Source organism: Cetorhinus maximus, chromosome 25 (genome assembly GCF_964194155.1).
Source record: "Cetorhinus maximus chromosome 25, sCetMax3.hap1.1, whole genome shotgun sequence".
NCBI classification, from domain to species: domain Eukaryota; kingdom Metazoa; phylum Chordata; class Chondrichthyes; order Lamniformes; family Cetorhinidae; genus Cetorhinus; species Cetorhinus maximus.
Genome location: NC_135903.1, coordinates 28,262,168 through 28,282,250, shown reverse-complemented (window position 1 = coordinate 28,282,250; position 20,083 = coordinate 28,262,168). Strand labels below are relative to the sequence as shown.

Sequence of the window (20,083 nt, the reverse complement as noted above, 5' to 3'; positions counted from 1 at the left end):
ACTGCTGGTTTTGACCCCTGCGGCTATCCTTCTCCCACATGTTTCTGCAGGACCCCAACACCCCTGAGGGTACGTGACATCCTTATCCTTTCCATCTCCTCCACCAGTAGCTCCAGTGCAGTGTCTGATGCCTGCACTCCCTCCCATGGTCAGTCATTCTTCTCTCTTTGCTTCAAGGGATGGAGGCTAACTTTAACCATGCCGGTTAGCTTTAAGTGGTGCTAGGAAGTTAAGATTTTGGGCTTCCTGCTGATGCATGCAGCAATGAACAGCGTGGGTACCTCTGGCTGTACACAGTAATCATAAAAATCAGCAGGCAGCACAATGCTGGCAGCTGCCTGAGTTCCACTCAATGGGCGTGGGTTAATCATGCATTGCGATCGCTGTGCCCGATTTCAGTGGCTAACCAGTTTAACTTCCATAAGGTTTTAATCTATTATAGATGTTTGAAGAGGTTTGGTAAGTTTAAGACCTTTGCTCTGAGCCACAGTTTATTCTCAATTTTTCGTTGTAGGAATTTAGTAATGTAAGGGTTGGAACATTAACACGAAGGTATGGACAAATGAGTATGAAAGCTGCATCATCACAAGGAACTTTAGGGTAAGTGTAAATTTATTAACTAACATGTTTACTGATAGCTGGGGAAGTTCATTTGGGAGAGTTAAACTGTGAGATCTGCTTTCTCAATTTTTAGCTCCGCTCCACGGAATGCTCTTATAAATTGGGCAGTAGTAGATCATGGTGGGGGTTACAAATGCATATAATGGGTTGCAGTGACTATTGCTTAGGGTACTGAAGAGTGAGAGCCCTCTCCCTCCACCAGCAGACTTCCTAGGTTGCACAGGATGTACCGCTACTCTCTTGTGGCATTACCTGGTGTTCATGTGGTGGGAGGGTAGGGAAATCAACGGGTTCCATTAGCTTGGCCCCTACCACATCCTTTGAACGTGGCAGGACATTGAACGGCCAAGTGGCTAAATACTCTATAGGGATGGGAAAGCAGATTTCAGGTACAAGCTTTAAGGCAGGGATTTAGGGGATGAGAGACTTCAGTTACGAGGATAGTTTGGTGAAGCCGGGGCTGTGCTATTTAGAGAAGAGAAGGCTGAGAGGAGATTTTACAGAGGTGTTCAAAATCATGAGGGGTCTGGACAGAGGAGATAGGGAGAAACTGTTCCTTTTGGTGGAAGGATTGAGAACCAGAGGGCATTGATTTAAGGTGATTGGCAAACGAAGCAACGGCAAAAAGAGTAAAACCTTTTTTTATGTAGGAGTGCACTACCTGAGAGCGTGGTGAGAGCAGATTCAATCAGAGCTTTCAAGAAGAAATTGGATAATTATTTGAAGTGAAAAAAGTTGCAGGACTACGGGGAAAAGGTGGGGGAGGAGGATGAACTGCATAGCTGTTACACAGAGCTAGCATAGACACGATGGGCCAAATGGCCTCCTTCTGCGCTGTAACCATTCTATGTTTCTATGATTTTATTGTCTTTCCTCTGCTGCTGTACTGCCTGATTTTAGGCTGTGTGCTGTAGGAAAAGCCAGCCCAAATTATTGCAAATAATGACATAATTAGAAAACAAAAGCATAACAGAAATGCTATATTAATAACCTTGGAGAGGGGACGGAGGAGATTTAGTAAAATGATACCTGGGATGAGGGACTTCAGTTATATGGAGAAGCTGGGATTACCCACTTTGGAGCAGAGTTGGTTAAGGGAAGATTTACTAGAGGCCTTCAAAACGATGAGGGATTTTGATGGAATAAATAAAGGAAGACCCGTTCTCATGCCCTAGGACACAGATTTAAGATAATTGGCAAAAGAGTTGGGGGAGATGAGGATCATTTTTTCTACATGGTGACTTGTTATAACCTGGAATGCACTTTCTGAAAGGTTGATGGAAGTAGATTCAGTTGTAACTTGTGAAAGGGAATTGGATAATTACCTGAAAAGGGGAAAAAAAATTGCAGAGTTTTGTGAAAGAGCAGGGGGAGGAACAAATTATTTAACTCTTTCAAAGAGCCAGCGCAGGTACGATGACCCCTTTCTGTGCTGTTTAATGATTCTATGAACATGATTTTTTCTTAAAGACCAAACTCCTCTTTTAACCGAAAGCTGAAATACTGTTATTGACAGATCTCAGGCCTAGATTTTTGTCCGAGCGCCAGTTGTGCAGAGTCGGGAGAACTCTTGTCTCTGCAAACCTGACTTCTAAAAATGTCTGACAAATTTTCATCCTGGGGTGGCGGGTTGTATTCGGAGTCGGGTCGGGTGACCCGAACGAGTGCGGAGGATGCCAGGTGCCAAGGCGGGCTGGAAGGAAGGCCTGCCTCTGTGCACCGGCACAGTATCACTTTTAAAAAAAAGGAAAACGTAAAACAGCCCTTCGCACCTCATACCCCCGCACACTCCCCTACCCCATCCAAGCTAACCCATGCCAACCTATGTCCCCCACCTACTGTCATGGCCCTTCACACCCTTCATGCAAACTTGTGCTCTTCTGCCCACCCCCCATAGCCCCTCATGCTCTCCATGCCAACCTATTCCCCCTGCCCACCCTATGGCCCCTTATGTCTCCCATGCCAACCTATTCCCCTCTCCCCACCAGCCATGGCCCCTCATATCCTCCATGCCGACCTATACCTCCAACCATGGCATTTTATAGCCACTATTACAGTTTAGTGCCAACTCATGCCAACCCATGACCCCACCACCCACCCTTTGCCCTTACACCTGCCAACTCACCCAGTATGCACCACTGGCAGACCTAAGGACCTATGCTGAGAAATGGAAGGCACCCTACTATGAAGGTTGTGAAATCAGTCATGCAGTAGTAATCCAGACATAGTAATCCTAAGTATTATGTCAACAGACAGAGTGAAATAGTAAGCAATCTTTATTTAACACTCCAGACAGTTTTTCTCCCAAAGATTTAAAGGGCAGGAGTTTTAAATTCCTTGACAGCTTGACAGCTACTCTTGACAGTTCATCTTGACACTTTTGACAGTTGTTTTTGACAGTTCTAATGAAGTTATGCACTTTTGACGCACACTCATGCCTATGTTTAGTAAAAAAGGGCATTTGACCCCTCCCAAAGGGCACCTTATCTCCTGCAAAAGTGACCCGGGACCATATGCAAAGTGGTGTGTATGTTCCTTCTCTCGGGTTGCTTTGCTCAGCGAACATGGTTGCACGCCTATCTACTGATGAGTGAGTTGGTAATCCATACGATGTAGACGAAGAGACGGTTGTAAAGTGAGGCACATGCTGTTTATTCACATAAGCAATTAACCAAGTGTGCTTCTCAGACAAAAAATCCATCCTAAACTACTGATTAACAATGTAGCCCGTGCTACACAGCAATTGGGTAATGCAATCACGTGGTCAATCTGCTCACATTCTCTCAAAGGTGTATTGCACCTCAGATTACCACAGGGTACCTTACCTCTCCAAAAGGGTACCCAGGCTATCCAAATTAATTCACAAAATTCAGACCTACTCCTACTAGGTCTAATCTGCCCATGTCACATTTCAGACACGTCTCACACTGGATGCAGCTGCTCATTTCTATGGGTAGCCGCTGCCGTAAAATGCGTATACGCAAACCCCGACCGGGGCCCGTGAAAATGGCAGGGGCCGTGCTCGGAGGTGGGACTTCTGGGTTCGGGCTTCTTCTGCCATTTTCACCATGTTACCTTTTTAGGTTGTATGGTCACCAAATTGAGCAACAATACATTAAGGGTTAATTATGTTCTTACTTACTTCAATCAGCATCGAGAACCCTTCCCAGCCACATATAACACTGCTACTCGCATAGTAAATCTCTCTCTAGTGTGATTCAAGAGAGATGTATGAGCCCTAAACTTTAACTTTTCGAGTTCCCAGTCATTCTGTGGCCTCTGGGAGAGAGGCCACCAATTTGGTGGTTAAAGCCCATGTCCACTATGAACAGATTTGAATCTCCCCAAACTTGTAGGATCTATCCAATCAGCAGAAAGAGCACATTTGCCTTGTCCCCAGTCTGGACTGGATTTAAACTTTGATTCCTGAGCTGAAAGGCCAGTCTCTGCCCCACTTCATTCTTAATTTCTCTTATAACTCATGCTCACTATTAAAGAAACTTTCTGTTTTTGTCATTTTCAGAAGAAGTGCTAAGGCACCAAGACCTGTTCAACCTCCTGTTATCCCAAATGCATATAGCAGTCCTGTGACTAACTCTCCTCCAACAGATGGGCCTCCAAAACTTAAGTAAGTTTATCAAAATCAATAATAAAATGTGGACATTTTTATAGATACAATTGGATATGTTCATTATACAGAATACCTATGGCTGCTCCTTTATGCTTTCCTTTTTATTGTTGGTTGGAAGCAGTGATATTAGTAGAAACAGAAATAGCTACGGAGCTGAGAACATGACGATGCCTGTGACTGTACCTGTGCCGATGCCTCCTCCACCACCACCACCACCAGTGGCATGTGAACCAGGTCAGTGTTAGTAAGTGTGTGAACATTTGAACAGTACACCCTTTCTGCCTGAAAGGGTAGTAGAGGCAGGAACCTTTACAGCATTTAAGAAGTATTTAGATGAACACTTGAAGCGCCATAGCATACAAGGCTATGGGCCAAGTGTTGGAAAATGGGATTAGAGTAGATGGGGCTTGATGACCAGCACGGACATGATGGGCCGAATGGCCTCTTTCCATGCTGTATGAGTATCTCAAAGAAAACAATGGGAGTGCATAACTTGGACCGTAATAATGTTACCTCTACTGCAATTTGGAACTCAAGTTGCAAATCACAGTCCAGTTCCATTCTAAAAATGCTCAATTGCATTTTTAGCACTTTGATTTGAATTCAAAAATGTTCATGTAAAGAAATTTGAACTCCAAGTGATTTTAGTGGAATTCTGACTGTGTTAATAATCAATTGTTCTATTACTTCTTTCTCCCATTGAGAGTAATGAGAACATGACGGCACTGGGAAGTATTTCACATATCCCTGAATAAGCAAGGCTTTCCATCTAACAGATAATTCATCCTATATCTTTAACCTCCATCTTCTCTCTTTCTACTGCAGCCTATCTTCTCTCTCTCTCTCCCTCTCTCTCTCTCTCTTCACTCAACACTTCTCCGATCAGGGCTCCTCTATTTTTCATTCTCATTCCTCCTAAGCTTAATACACTGTCTGACAATCTCTTACTCTGTCCCCAGTGTGTAGATGCCAAGATCCAGAAATTCAAGAGCACCCATTTTTGGGTGTGGGCCAGGAAAATATAAAAGCAAAATACTGTGGATGTTGGGAATCTAAAATATAAACAGCAAATGCTGGAAATACTCAGCAAGTCTGGCAACACCCGTGGGGAGAGAAACAAAACTCACATTTCCGGTCAATGACCATTCATCAAGACCGGAAAAAGCTGGAGATGTAACAAGTTATAAACAAGTACAGAGACACAAAAGAAGGCAGGGAGAAAGGAACAAAGGGGAAGTTCTGTAATAGGTGGAATACAGGAGAGATTAAATGAAAGGATGATGGTGAAAGGCAAAAGGGGTGGTTCATATATGTGTTATTTGTGTCCTCTACAGTGAAGACAGACAAATTATCTGTTCAACACTTCTGCCATTTCCTTATTTCTCCATTATTAATAACCCAGACTCTCTAGGGGACCCATGCTCACTTTAGTTACTCTTTTATCTTTTTAAATACTTGTAGAAACTCTTGCTATCTGTTTCTATATTTCTAGCTAACTTTCTCTCATAATCTAATTTCTCTCTCTTTATTACTTTTATCATCGCTCTTTGCTGGTTTTTAAATTCTGTCCAATCTTCTGACCTACCACCAGAATTGTGCACTTTTTCTTTCAATTTGATATTATCTTAGTGTGGTCGTGGAGGGTGCATTCGTCTCCTGGAATCATGCTTTCTTACTGGAATGCACCTTTGCTGAGTGCTATGAAATATCCTTAAATGTCTGCCACTGCATCTCTACTGACCTACCCTTAACCTAATTTCCCAGCTTCACTTTAGCCAGCTCTGTCCTCATACCCTTGTAATTACCTTAAAGTTTAAAAGACTAGTTTTAATCTATAATCTTTTCACATACTAATGGGACAAGTAAAGAAATAGGGGAGGTAGAAATTGGAATAGCAGAATCATTACCAATGGCTGCTGTCTGAAAAAATGGGAACAGTGGTTACCATCTGAAATTGTTAAAATCATTGTTAGGCCTGGAAAGCTGCAAAGTGCCTAATTGAAAGATGCGGTGCTGTTTCTTGGGCTCATGTTGAGCATTATTACAATAGTGTAGGAGGCCGAGGACAGAGAGGTCAGAATAGGAGTGGGACCAAGAATGGAGTCACATTTGTGGTTCTGCAAAGCTGTCACCCTGTGCAGGTTGGGCCTTCTCAGTGTAGAGGAGTCCACATCGCGATCAGCAAATACCGCATCCTCATTGAAAGGAGTACAAGTAAATTGCCGTTTCACCTGGAAGGAGTGTTTAGGACTCTGGACAATGGGAAAGAAGGAGTTAAAAGCACAGGTGTTACATCTCCTGCACCTGCAGGGAAGGTGCTTGAGAAGAGGAGGAGTGCTGAGGGTGATTGAAGAGTGCGGCAGGCCATCTGGTGGGGTGGAAAATGAGAACAAAGGGAACCCTGTCGCCATTCTGGGAAGGAGGGGTGGGTGAGAGTAGAAGTGTGGGAAATGGGACAGATATGGTAGAGGGCCTTGTCCAATCATGGTTGAGGGGAATTCTCAGTTGAGGAAAAAGGAAGACATATCAAAAGCACTGGCATGGAAGGTGGCATCAGATCCAATGGGAAGTGAGAAACTGGGAGAATGATGTATAGTCCTTACAGGAAGAGGGGTGTGAGGAAGTGCAGTCCAGGCAGCTGCAGGAATCAGCGAATATTTACAGCGAATATTGATTGATAGTTGTAGTAATTGAAAGATTAGCTTCTCCTGGTGTCTAGCAGGGGTCACATGATGTTCTTGGAGGCTCTGACCAAAGGGCCCTAAGCTTGGGTAATCTAAAGGCGGGGTTTCCTGATGAGGGTACTGATCGAACATGTAGCTTCTGAAAAACTCTCTGTAATAAAGTTTATCTGTTTCTTGTTGACTATTGTCCATTACAATAGTCCATCCCAGAAATGGAAATAAAGAAGTTGAGGAAGGGAAGAGTCCAAGATGGACCATGTGAAAGGGAGGGGTGTAAATTGGCCCATTGAGTCTGCTCTATCATTTAATAAGATCATGTCACTGACAAAATTTAATGTTTTCCTTTTATTGCCTGTGGTCAGTATGTTTTTTATGGAAGTGGTACATGTTTTCTTACCTTTTGTGTGTGTATTCCAAATAAAAGATTCCAGTAGCAAGCTTTTGTGAGGTTAAAAATAAAGAAGGTTATTTATTCTCACTCACTTACCCTGAAATAACACGTTTCACTCGATCACCTCACACACTCTCTTACACACACAAAGATTATATAGAGATGAAGATATTATACTGTTACAGCTTATAATTATTTTGGTCTCTTTCATGCCAGGCCTGTAGTTTCTTAGATGAAGTTGATGTTTAAGTTGGCGTGAAGGCCTTGTAAAGCGAAGGATTCTCAGCAGACTGTGAAGTTTCTTGTAGTTGAATTTCTATGAGTTAGTTCTCAGGTGAATTCAAAGCTGGAACAGTTTGGGGGAGACCTTCTCTTGGGATTCTCTGCTTAAAAGGTATTGCTGTTGATTACCTTGGCTGCTTGATGGCTTGCAGCTAATTTGATGGCGTTTGGGGAACGCTGTCTGCAAACAGTTTCTTGATGATTTTAAAAGCAGAAAAAAATGGTTCTCTCATCATGTGATTCCACAAGTTCAAAGTCGTTTTTCTAGATAAGGCGGGTGGTTACATTGAGTACACATCCTGTGTTGTGGGAACCTTGAGAGTTTGAGACAGTCAAGGTCTTTGTCTTTGAATGACATATTTAATTTGACAATACCCGTTTTGATTAGTTTCAGGAGAGGTTATCATCAGTCTGGAAAGTCCTGTTTGTTCCCTCTTGAGACAGGGGAGTGGTTTCAATGCACAAAAGAAATCAGGTGACACTTGGGCTGCCATATTTTGCAGCCTTTTGTGGTCAGTTTTAAAATATAAAAATTAGTTTGAAATTCAGAGTGTACTGGGACATGACATCATGGCTGATCTGACTGTGGCCACTTTCCTGCCTGTTCCTCGTAATGCTTGACTCCCTTGTAGATGAAAGACCTGTCCAACTTAGCCCTGAATGTGTCCAATGACCCATCTCCCACTGCTCTCTGGGGAAGAGAATTCCAAAATTCCCTCTGAGAGAAGAAATTCTTCCTCATCTCAGTCTTAAATGGGAGACCCCTTACTTTTAAACTTTGCCCCCTAGCTCTAGATTCTTCTACAAGGGAAAACATCGTCTCAGCCTCTACACTATCAAGCCCCCTCAGAATCTATATACTTCATATGATAAGAATCTTATATGTAAAGATCACCTTTCATTCTTCTAAACTCCAATGAATAAAGGCCCAAACTACTCAACCTTTCCTCACAAGACAACCCCTTCATCCCAGGGATCAGCCTATTGAGCCTTCTCTGAACTGTCTCCAATGCAAGTATATCCCTCCTTAAGTAAGGAGATACATTGTATTTGAATTTTAGGTATCGCTTGACATAATGCTAGGACTCTTATGTTTAAGATTTGAGTCATGTATTAAGTAATTTAAGTTCATTAGGTCTTAATCAAAAATGTTTCTGTTGTTGTTGCTGAAAATGAATTGATCCAGTTGTCACTCATTGAGATTAATGGTGCTTATTGTGTGTACACTTTGTAGATGGAAATGGCCTCCCAGACTCACCACCCCCACCTCCAATGGAACTGCCTCCACCTCCAGCTCCTCCTCCGCAGATTTCCAATGAGGTCTGTCTCCCTCCTCCTCCCCCGTTGATGTCTGACCCTCCTTTATCAGGTGAGACATCAGCTGGTTTACTTTTGTACTCACTGTCTTCAAACAAAATCACCAAGTGAATGTGACATGTTTTTAAAGTCCCTGTCACAATTCCCATTCAGCTCCCAGTTTTTACTTTCCTGGTAAAATGTAGTTGGAAATTTCCGGGAGTTAAGTTATAATTTTGAAATTTTTGCAAAACATTTTTGAAACTAGAGAAATGTTCCTTGCATAAAAAAAATCAAATGATACATGCAATTGAAATCCACTGTGGCGCCTGCGATAAATGGACTATAGACTTTCAACTTGCCGTCAAGCCAAAAATTGATCATGTGCATTAGCTGCCGATAACAGAAATTGCCTGATTTTCATGTACATTGACTTCAGGATATTCCTGTTCTTACAATTGTACTGATGCACAATGGAAATTCCTATTTGGGTAGCAAGTTGAAAGTCTAAGTTGTGTAACAGTTAACACCTTGATTTACTGATATGATCATTCACATTACTCCCAAAGGTGATTTAGGGAAAACCATTCCTTATAAGTGTTAAGTTGGTTTGTACTTCTCTCTGATTTTTTTTTCACCAACACTATCTGCAGGACAGGAGAAGCAACTGGCAAAGAAACCAGCTCTTTAGTCTCTGTGACTGATAGCTAATAGCATAAAGGAGCTGGGGCGGGGGAGGGGGTGGGGGATAGCATAGTGGTATTGTCACTGGCCTAGTAATCCAGAGACTGGACTGAATATTGAGTTCAACAATTTTAGGTCATGAACTCTCTCCTCCATCCCCACCCCCTTTCCGATCCCCCTTTTTTCCAATAATTTATATAGATTTTTCTTTTCCCACCTATTTCCATTATTCTTAAATGTATTTCCATCCATTGTTTTATCTCTGCCTTTTAGTCTATTTCGATCCCTTCCCCCCATCCCACCCTCACTAGGGCCATCTGTACCTTGCTCGTCCTGCTTTCTACCCTTAATGTCATCTATTAGCACATTCCTTAGATAATATCACCAGCTTCAACACCTCTTTGTTCTTTTGTCTATGACATCTTTTGGTTATCTCCACCTATCACTGGCCCTCTATCCAGCTCTACCTGTCCTGCCCCCCCCCCCCCTTAAACCAGCTTATATTTCACCTCTTTTCTATTTTTCCTTAGTTCTGTTGAAGAGTCATACGGACTCGCAACGTTAACTTTGTTCCTCTCCGCAGATGCTGTCAGACCTGCTGAGTTTTTCCAGGTATTTTTGTTTTTGTTTTAGATTTCCAGCATCCGCAGTTTTTTGCTTTTATCTTAATGCTCTGGGGCCCAGGTTCAAATCCTGCCACAGCAGATGGTGTAATTTGAATTCAATAAAAATCTGGAAGTAAAAGTATAATCATTGTTGATTGTTGTGAAAACTCACCTTCTCCCCCACCCCACCATCACAGCAAGCCTCCTACTGACTACTTCTGAAATGGCCTTGCAATCCACTCAGTTGTTTCAAGCCACTACAAAGTCTCCAAAAATAGGAATTAAACCAGATAGACCTGTCAACCCTGCAAAGTCGTCCTTACTAACATCTGGGAGCCAGTGCCAAAATTGGGAGAGCTGTCAAGGAGCAGCCTGACATAGTCAATCTCATGGTATCATATCCATCACTATCCTGGGGTATGTCCTGTCCCACTGGCAAGACAGGCCCAGCAGAGGTGGTGGCACAGTGGTATACAATGGGGAGGGATTGCCCTGGGAGTCCTCAACATCGAATCTGGACCCCATGGCATCCAGCCAAACATGGGTAAGGAAACCTCCTGCTGATTGCCATGTACTGCTCTCCTTCATCAGTTGATGAATCAGTGTTCCTCCATGTTGAACATCATTTGGAGGAAGCAAGGGCACAGAATGTACTCTGGGTAGGGGACTTCAATGTCCATCACCAAAAATGACTCAGTAGTACTACTACTGACTGAGCTGGCCGAGTCCTAATAGACATAGCTGCTAGGCTGGGTCTGCGTTGGTGGTGAGGGAAAAACATACTTATCCTCACCAGCCTGCCTGCTGCAGATGCATTTGCCCATGACAGTAGGAGTGACCATCTCACAGTCGTTGTGGAGACGAAGTCCCGCCTCCACATTGAGGATACCCTCCATCGTGTCATGTGGCATTACCATCGTGCTAAATGGGATAGATTTCAAACAGATCTAGCAATTCAAGACTGGGCATCCATGAGGTGCTGTGGGCCATCGCAGCAGCAGAATTGTATTCAAATACAATCTGTAACCTCATGGCCTGGCATATCCCCACTCTACCATTACCATCAAGCGAGGGGATCAACCCTGGTTCAATGAAGAGTGCAGGAGGGCATGCCAGGAGCAGCACTAGGCATACCTAAAAATGAGGTGTCAACCTGGTGAAGCTCTAACATTGGACTACTTGCATGCCAAATAGCATAAGCAGCAAGTGATAGGCAGAGCAGGCAATCCCACAACCAACAGATCTAAGCTTTGCAGTCCTGCCACACCCAATTGTGAATGGTGGTGGACAATTAAACAACTCACTGGAGGAGGAGGCCCCACAAATATCCCCATCCTCAATGATGGGGGAGCCCAGCACATCAGTGCAAAAGATAAGGCTGAAGCATTTGCCACAATTTTCAGCCAGAAGTGCCGAGTGGATGATCCATCTCGGCCTTCGCCGGAGGTCTTCAGCATCACAGATGCCAGTCGTCAGCCAATTCAGTTCACTCCACATGATATCAAGAAATGGCTGAAGGCAATGGATACTGCAAAGGCTATGTGCCCTGACAATATTCCGGCAATAGCAGTGAAGGCTTGTGCTCCAGAACTTGTCACGCCCCTAGCCAAGCTGTTCCAGTACAGCTACAATACTGGCATCTACCCAGCTATGTGGAAAATTGCCCAGGTATGTCCTGTACACAAAAGGACAAATCCAATCCAGCCAATTACCACCCCATCAGTCTACTGTCCATCAACAGTAGTAAAGTAATGGAAGGGGTCATCAACAGTGCTATGAAGCGGTACTTGCCTATCTGTAACCTGCTCACTGACATCCAGTTTGGGTTCCTCCAGGGTCACTTAGCTACTGACCTCGTTACAACCTTGGTTCAAACACGGACAAAAGAGCTGAACTCCTGAGGTGAGGTGAGAGTGACTGCCCTTGACATCAAGGCTGCATGTGACCGAGTGTGGCATCAAGGTGTCCTAGCAAAACTGGAGTCAATAGGAGTCAGAGGGAAAACTCTCCACTGGTTGGAATCACACCTAGCACTAAGGAAGATGGTTGTGGTTGTCAAAGGTCAGTCACCTCAGCTCCAGGACATCACTGCAAGAGTTCCTCAGGGTAATGTCCTCAGCCCAACCATCTTCAGCTGTTCATCAATGACCTTGATTCCATCATAAGGTCAGAAGTGCGGATGTTCACTGATGATTGCACAATGGTCAGCACCATTCGCGACTTCTCAGATACTGAAGCAGTCCGTGTCCAAATGCAGCAAGACCTGGATGATATCCAGACTTGGGCTGACAATTGGCAAGTAACATACAAGTGCCAGGCAATGACCATCTCCAGCAAGAGAGAATCTAACCATCGCCCCTTGACGTTCAGTGGCATTACCATCACTGAATCCCCCACTATCAACATCCTGGGGGTTACTATTGACCAGAAACTGAATTGGACTAGCCATATAAATACTGTGGCTACAAGAGCAGGTCAGAGACTAGGAATCCTGCGATGAGTAACCCACCGCCTGACTCCCCAAAGCCTGTCCACCATCTACAAGGCACAAGTCAGGAGTGTGATGTAATACTCCCCACTTGCCTGGATAAGTGCAGCCTGCACAACACTCAAGAAGCTTGACACCATCCAGGACAAAGCAGCCCTCTTGATTGGCACCACATCCACAAACTTTCACGCACTCCACCTCTGATGCAGAGTCGCAGCAGTGTGTACCATCTACACAATGCACTGCAGAAATTCACCAAGGATCCTTAGGCAGCACCTTCCAAGCCCACAACCGGTACCATCGAGAAGGACAAGGGCAGCAGATAGATGCGAACACCATCACCTGTAATTTCTCTCCAAGTCACTCACCATCCTGTCTTGGAAATATATCGCCTTTTCTTCATTGCCGCTGGGGCAAAACCTTGGAACTACCTTCCTAACAGCACTGTGGGTGTACCTACACCACAGGGATTGCAACGGTTCAAGAAGGCAACTCACCGCCACCCTCTCAAGGGCAACTAGGGATGGGCAATAAATGCTGGCCCAGCCAGCGAAGCCCACATCCCGCGAATAAATTTTAAAAAAGTTCCTAATCTTCTCCCTCTACGAGGAGAAGCAGCTGCCACCATGCCCAACTGCAACTCATAATAGTAAATTGTGCCAGTCAATGAGATAGACGCATTGAAAAAATGGCCTTCTACTCTTGCCCGCCTTCCATTGCCCAGTATATTTTGGTCGTGCAGGCAGGTTGACGCCCTTAAGAGGCCACATATGGGCTTCAACCGGTCTAAAGGCAGATGGGCTAGTGGGTGCCTTACCCACCCCCTGTATTATGGGGACCGGGTCAGGGATGGCTGGGAAGGTGGTAGGCTAATGGCCCATCATATTTTGCATGCCCTCCCACAATAAATTCCAGCCATTTGTGTGTGAAATCAACCCCAGTTATTTACAGCAGCACTGTCCTCCAGGTGTGATTGATGGGACATTACCCAATCATTTCCCATGCTGACCAGAAATAGTGGCGTGACTGTATGCAGCCAATAAAGTAACCGGGTGTCACAGGAACTCACTAAGCAGGAGCACCAAGGGCTACACCTACTGCCTTGCAACTTTATGACATAGCACATTAGATGACCAACTCTGAGGTATCTCTGTGCTACCCATACGAAACCAGAGTAAAAACATAGCTGTTGAGATGGGTGGGACGTGCAGTAAATGAACAATCTGTTAGCTTGTTAAGAGAACAATGTACTGAATGACACAGAGTGTTAGAAAGCCAGATGAAAACAGCTCAACCGTGTCCGGCCCATCTCCCGCGCATCCGCCCTCACGCCTTCTCCTCCCTGCCAGAAACATGATAGGGTCCCCCTTGTCCTCACTCATCACCCCACCAGCCTCCGCATTCAAAGGATCATCCTCCGCCATTTCCACCAACTCCAGCATGATGCCACCACCAAACACATCTTCTCTTCACCCCCCCGGCGGCATTCCATAGGGATCGTTCCCTCCGGGACACCCTGGTCCACTCCTCCATCACCCCCTACTCCTCAACCCCCACCTATGGCACCTCCCCATGCCCACGCAAAAGATGCAACACCTGCCCCTTCACTTCCTCTCTCCTCACCGTCCAAGGGCCCAAACACTCCTTTCAAGTGAAGCAGCATTTCACTTGCATTTCCCCTAACTTAGTCTACTGCATTCGTTGCTCCCAATGCAGTCTCCTCTACATTGGAGAGACCAAACGTAAACTGGGCGACCGCTTTGCAGAACACCTGAGGTCTGTCCGCAAGAAAGACCCAAACCTCCTTGTCGCTTGCCATTTTAACACTCCACCCTGCACTCTTGCCCACATGTCTGTCCTTGGCTTGCTGCATTGTTCCAGTGAAGCCCAACGCAAACTGGAGGAACAGCACCTCATCTTCCGACTAGGCACTTTACAGCCTTCCGGGCTGAATATTGAGTTCAACAACTTTAGATCCATCCTCCATCCCCACCCCCTTTCCGTTTCTTCCCCCTTCCTTTTGTTTTTTCCAATAATTTATATAGATTTTTCTTTTCCCACCTATTTCCATTATTTTTAAATCTATACCTTTTATGCCCTGTTAGTCTTTCCACCCCACCCCCCCTAGAGCTGTACCTTGAGTGTCCTGCCATCCATTCTTAATTAGCACATTCGTTTAGATAATATCACCACCTTCAACACCTCTTTGTTCTTTTGTCTGTGACATCTTTTGATTATCTGCTCCTATCACTGCTTGTTTGTCCCTACAACCGCAACCCCCCCCCAACCCCCACTTCTCTCCCCCCACACCCCCCACCTTAAACCAGCTTATATTTCACCCCTCTCCTAATATTACTCAGTTCTGTTGAAGGGTCATGAGGACTCGAAACGTCAACTCTTTTCTTCTCTGCCGATGCTGCCAGACCTGCTGAGTTTTTCCAGGTAATTCTGTTTTTGAGCTGAAAACATTGTTATTCTGTCTGTGGATAGTGATGGATTTATCTCCTGTCCCTCTTGATCTTTAATGCAGCTAGCTCTGCTTCAGGCTGTCAATACCAATTTATGTGGCAGGGCCTTCGGCATGGCCACAGTGCTACATCTTCTGCAAGCCTCAGGTGCAGGCACTCTGCGAGCTCTCCTGCTTCCCTGCAACCACTTGTAAATGGTGTGTCACTATCCTCTCCGCTCTCAAGTAAGATTCCTTCATCTATGTGAATTTCAGAATTCCGCTTTGTGCAATTTATAATCTTATTCATTTGCGCTAATGACTCACAAAAGCTTCTATGTCTCTTCACCACTTCTTTAGTCTGCTCCCCAGCACCTATCCTTCCCCCTTTATTGCAGTTTATTCCACAGATCCCCCTGACTGGCTTTGTTGCCCGCTTTCAAGAGAACAGTAAGTTTGCATGCTTGTACAAATGGATATACTGGACCTCGTTTAATTCTCATGTTCCTTAAATTATAAAAATTATTTTATCAATGCCGTAAAAATTGATTTTTTTCCTGTAACAGTGCTAGGCTTTTACATTTAATTACTGGTGTGTGAATAAAGTCATTGAAATGTCACCATCCCTGGATCAATAGTTGCTGGTTGAGACTGTAAAAAGACTCTTCTTTCAGTCAGCTGAGAGAGAATTATTCAGCTGAGTGGTAGAACTGAATTCACATTAAGATGCTGGAGATAAAAAGAATGTGTGACCCACAGTGAAATGTTGTATCTTCAAATTATATTCTTTTAAGGTAAGATGATTTTTGTTCCCTAAGGAGGCAAATCTCGAATAGTGTTTTGAATTTTTACTATGTTACTTCATAAATTATGAACTCACAGAGAGTTTCGGAGTAATTTCTCTATGTTTGCTGAGTGCAAAACTATTGGGAATAAAAGTAAAAATAAAAGAATTCTTATGCTATACTTTAATATTTAGGTGGCGATGCACAACAGATCTGTACACTTAATTTACATAAATACATTAGATTCACACTGTGCAAACAATTGCAAAATCTGGCCCATTGTAATTGAGCTGTGTCTTAAAGCCACATTTTCTTGTTAACATTGTAAAATGTTTTTAACTGCACATTTCTCTAGTTTAAGTTGCATATGAACTGGCATGTACTGAAGTTACAGGTAACAAAATGGTCCTATATCAAAGTCCTATATATCCACACCAGATAGCAAGTGTATAAGGGGTAAGATTGGGATTGCTAACTTCCAGTGACCAAGCCTTCTCAGGCTCTAAGTTGGCAAAGCAACATTTGAAGAGCTGCATCGCCTGCTATAAGGACAACTGCCACCAATCTTCACAATTGGAATGGAACTCCCAGTGACAGTCAACTGTTACACCACAAGCTACTCCCAAGCTAGTCTGGGAAAACTGGTCACTTATTGCCAGGTTCAGCTTACAACCCTTCCATTTCCCACTCCCAATTCCTTGGAAGCGATGATAGCTCTTGCACAGAATATGCAAGAGCTTCTTAACTGGTGTGTAACATGTGTAAGCATGAAGACATTGCTCCTTTTCTGAGACTCGGACATAAATTCCAACCACTGTTAAGTCTGGCCTTTGAAACTGGATGTTGAAGAGTAGCAACATTATCACTTTCGGGAGAAGATGCTCTAAAGGATAGATCACTTTTTTTAAAAACAGACATTTTTTGGTAAATGTGGGGTTACTTTTTCAAACATTTTCATGAAGTGGAAGAAATGAAAACAAAGGCATGCTGGAAGATCAGCTGCCATTGGCTCGATAGGCTGCATCTGCCATTATATCACCAAATTGTATCTACAGGCAGTAGTACACTTGCCTGCCAATGGTGTTTCTGCTGGCTCGGAGCCAGAGCGTGGGCAGCTGCAGAACTTTAGACCAACTGCGCAGATTTACTCTTCGATCCTCATGAGCATTCAAAAAAAAATAAAAATTGTGCTGTTTGATTATATGTTGCTGATTAATTACACTATGAACCTCAGGAATGCATTTGACCATTTTGAAATGACATTTGTATTCTGTTACTGAGCTACCACTATGGATGCCTAAAGCGGTACAAATAGGCGAAGAGGGCTGGGATAACTTATCTTTAGATGAGTGTAGAGTGGGTGAAATTAAATCAATTTTATTGCACACCACATCAATGGAAGGGAAAATTGGGCAGGACTAATTTGATGTTGCCCAGTCTACAATAAAGTTAAAATTGCCATTGGATATGTCCAAAAACATTCTAATGTTGAGGCTTAGAACCTATGAATATACAGACTTGCTTGTGTAATAATCTTTGTTGGCTCTCTATGATTTGGTTTAATTGTTGTAATACTTATTTTTTGTTATGCTTATGTTATTCCACTGTTCTGATTTTGTGCTTGTCCTGCTCTTTCAGTCACTGATTGCCCGCCCCCACCTCCTCCTCCTGACTTTATGCTTGATCTTGATGAATTGTCCCCACCACCACCACCTCCTATAGATTACTTAGATGAGCCTCAATGGACACCAGCTAACTACATTGAAAAAGGTACTGGTAGGACTTCTGTTTTCAGTTCCTATGGAGTTTATTTCTTTTTTTTTGTGAACATTGATACTGTTTATAGGAGTTGTACCAAATGTATGACTTTGAAAAAGGATGGATTTTGACTTTTGTGCAATAATTTAATTTATTTCCATCAACTTCAATTTTAGTTGTTTAATACTTTTGGCTCACATTACTGCTAACGAGGATCAGGAAAAAAATACTTTAAAAATGATTGGCTTGAGGGGCAAAATCGAATAAAGAGTGTTTGCTACTGTGAGCAGGCACATAGAACACATTTTGGAATTGGTGCAGTAATCTTGCAAAATGCTTTGCTGCACTATCTCTTTCAAACCTACAGCTCTTTTTCTCTCAGCTTACTTTTTGTCTTCTTCTCTAATTATTTCTTCTTTCTCTCTCCATATTCCTGCTCCCTTTTGCTTTCTATTCTTCTATTCTTTATTGGTAAATTTACAGAAATTTAGAATCTTGTAGCATAGGGGCTCATGTGGGACTGAGTGCAGTCTGCCCACAGTGATGTACGAGGGCAAGACCCAGACCCAGGGGTCAGTGTGGTGTTGAGCAGAGATGGGTAAAGACCTAAGCATGGAGATAGCTCCTAACCTGTACCTTTTATTATACATCAAATTGTTCTAGTAGTTAATAAAGACTTCCAGTTAACCCACAGAAGACTATGAAGACTTCTTTAAGACATCCTATTCTGTACCCAACACCCTCCCAACAAATGTTTCCAGAAAATATCTTCCCTTTTGGTTTATGTTTTCCCATTTGCTTTACCAACCTTATACCTTTCTTTGTCTGAATCAACTTTATAAGATTGAATTTAGTCTTAAAATTATCTCCCAAATTCCTTGCATGCATAGCTGACCTCCAACATGTGCCAATAACATGCCTTTCTCTGATGTAGAGCAGTCCTTTAGAAATGAAGATTAGTTTCAGGCAAGAAATGGCAAAGATGTAGCGATACCTGCATTAGTGCTTCCTATGGAGATGTCCTTTTTCAAACACTTCAGTTTCACATTAACTTTGATCAGTGTCGCAGTATCTATGCTTTGAGTCAGCCAATGTTTGGATCTGTGTGTTCTTTCCCCTCAGTTGTTGCACTGTACGCTTACAATAAACATAGTGATGACGATTTGGCCTTCCAAGAAGGAGAAATCATCTATGTCATCACCAAGAATGAGAACGGCTGGTATGAAGGCGTGATCAATGGAGCTACAGGTTACTTTCCTTCAAATTATGTAAAGCGCCTGGATTAAGACAGCAGAATACAGAAAGGACCTTACATGTTCATAGAGCCACAAGCGATGGTCAGATTAGTCATGTACAAAGTGGTAATGTTCATTTGAAAACAGTTTTTTTGTTTAGCAATAAACATCTCTAGATGGGGCATTAATGATATCCTATTCTGTGGGCACCGTTGGTGTTTCTCAAACCTTGAAATAGACTGAAAATAGAACTACCAGGTAAATGAGGGAGCCACTTTACCCATTGAAGCTTGACCATCTGTTCATCCCCCTAGCATTTGAAACACAAGGGATATCATGTCTAACTGGCTGAAAGCAATTGTAAACCCTAGCCCGACAGCAACCGAGAATAACTAGAATATAGGGCCAAGCCATCCATAAAGTTTCACAGAGCTTGCTAAAAGCAAACAGAAACTGTCAGGGGTGTAATCTCCCCTGTTAACTATGTGGGCCGAATCTTACCAAGGTAGCTTTGATCAAGAGGAAGGTCAGACCAGAGGGCATCAGGTTGGTGGGCCAATGATTTCCAACCCCCTGCTGATCTTGCCAGATGCAGGGTGGAAAGGGCTACTTGCCCAGCATTGGTGTGTCATCAGTTTGAATCTATAAGTGCCTGATTGTGGACATAATGGGGAAAGTGCCACCATCTTCCTGGTATTGGCTAGCACCCCAGCTGAGGCCAAAGCCCAGCAGGTGCCTAAAGGTTGGCCGTGGTGATTTGTGAGACCTCCAACATTGCGCCCCTCCCCCCCTACCCTCTCCGCTTCCCCTGCCCTCCCCCTCTTCCCCTCCTCCCCTTCCGCCCCCTCCCCCTCTTCCCCCCTCCCCCATTTTCCCTCCCTCCCCCCCACCTCTTCCCCCCCCCCCCCCCCGCCCTCCTCTCCACCCCCCCCCCCCCCCCCCACACCAGAGCTGCAAGGATTAGCGGGCCACAACTGTGGCCACAGTTTATTGTAAGAAAATTGAGACATCTCCAGAGGGCGCCTCAAGATGGTGTTACCTTCGCGGTTCCCCTCCTAATTTGGCAGGACCCAAATCTGCCAGTGAGGCTGCTGTCCTTCCAAGACAGCAGGCTCTCTGATTGGGCCTGCAACCTCAGAGACACGCCCGCTGTCCTTAGTTGCCCAGAAGGAAAATA

At 43.9% G+C, this 20,083-nt stretch overlaps 1 protein-coding gene across 3 annotated transcripts in view; it reads left to right on the top strand.

The window, feature by feature from the left end:
- The window catches only part of LOC144667991 (abl interactor 1-like), an 85,702-nt gene extending 66,059 nt beyond the window's left edge, over positions 1–19,643 (top strand). For 2 of the 3 annotated variants that reach the window (XM_078529685.1, XM_078529683.1), the window contains exons 5-10: positions 515–600; positions 4,145–4,249; positions 4,371–4,486; positions 8,844–8,978; positions 17,552–17,683; positions 18,794–19,643. In XM_078529685.1, coding sequence (XP_078385811.1) covers positions 515–600; positions 4,145–4,249; positions 4,371–4,486; positions 8,844–8,978; positions 17,552–17,683; positions 18,794–18,957 — 738 coding nt within the window. In that variant the 3' untranslated portion in view covers positions 18,958–19,643. The remainder of the gene's footprint in view (positions 1–514; positions 601–4,144; positions 4,250–4,370; positions 4,487–8,843; positions 8,979–17,551; positions 17,684–18,793) is intronic. The other variant, XM_078529686.1, reaches the window with a different exon arrangement.
- The last annotated feature ends 440 nt before the right edge of the window (positions 19,644–20,083 follow it).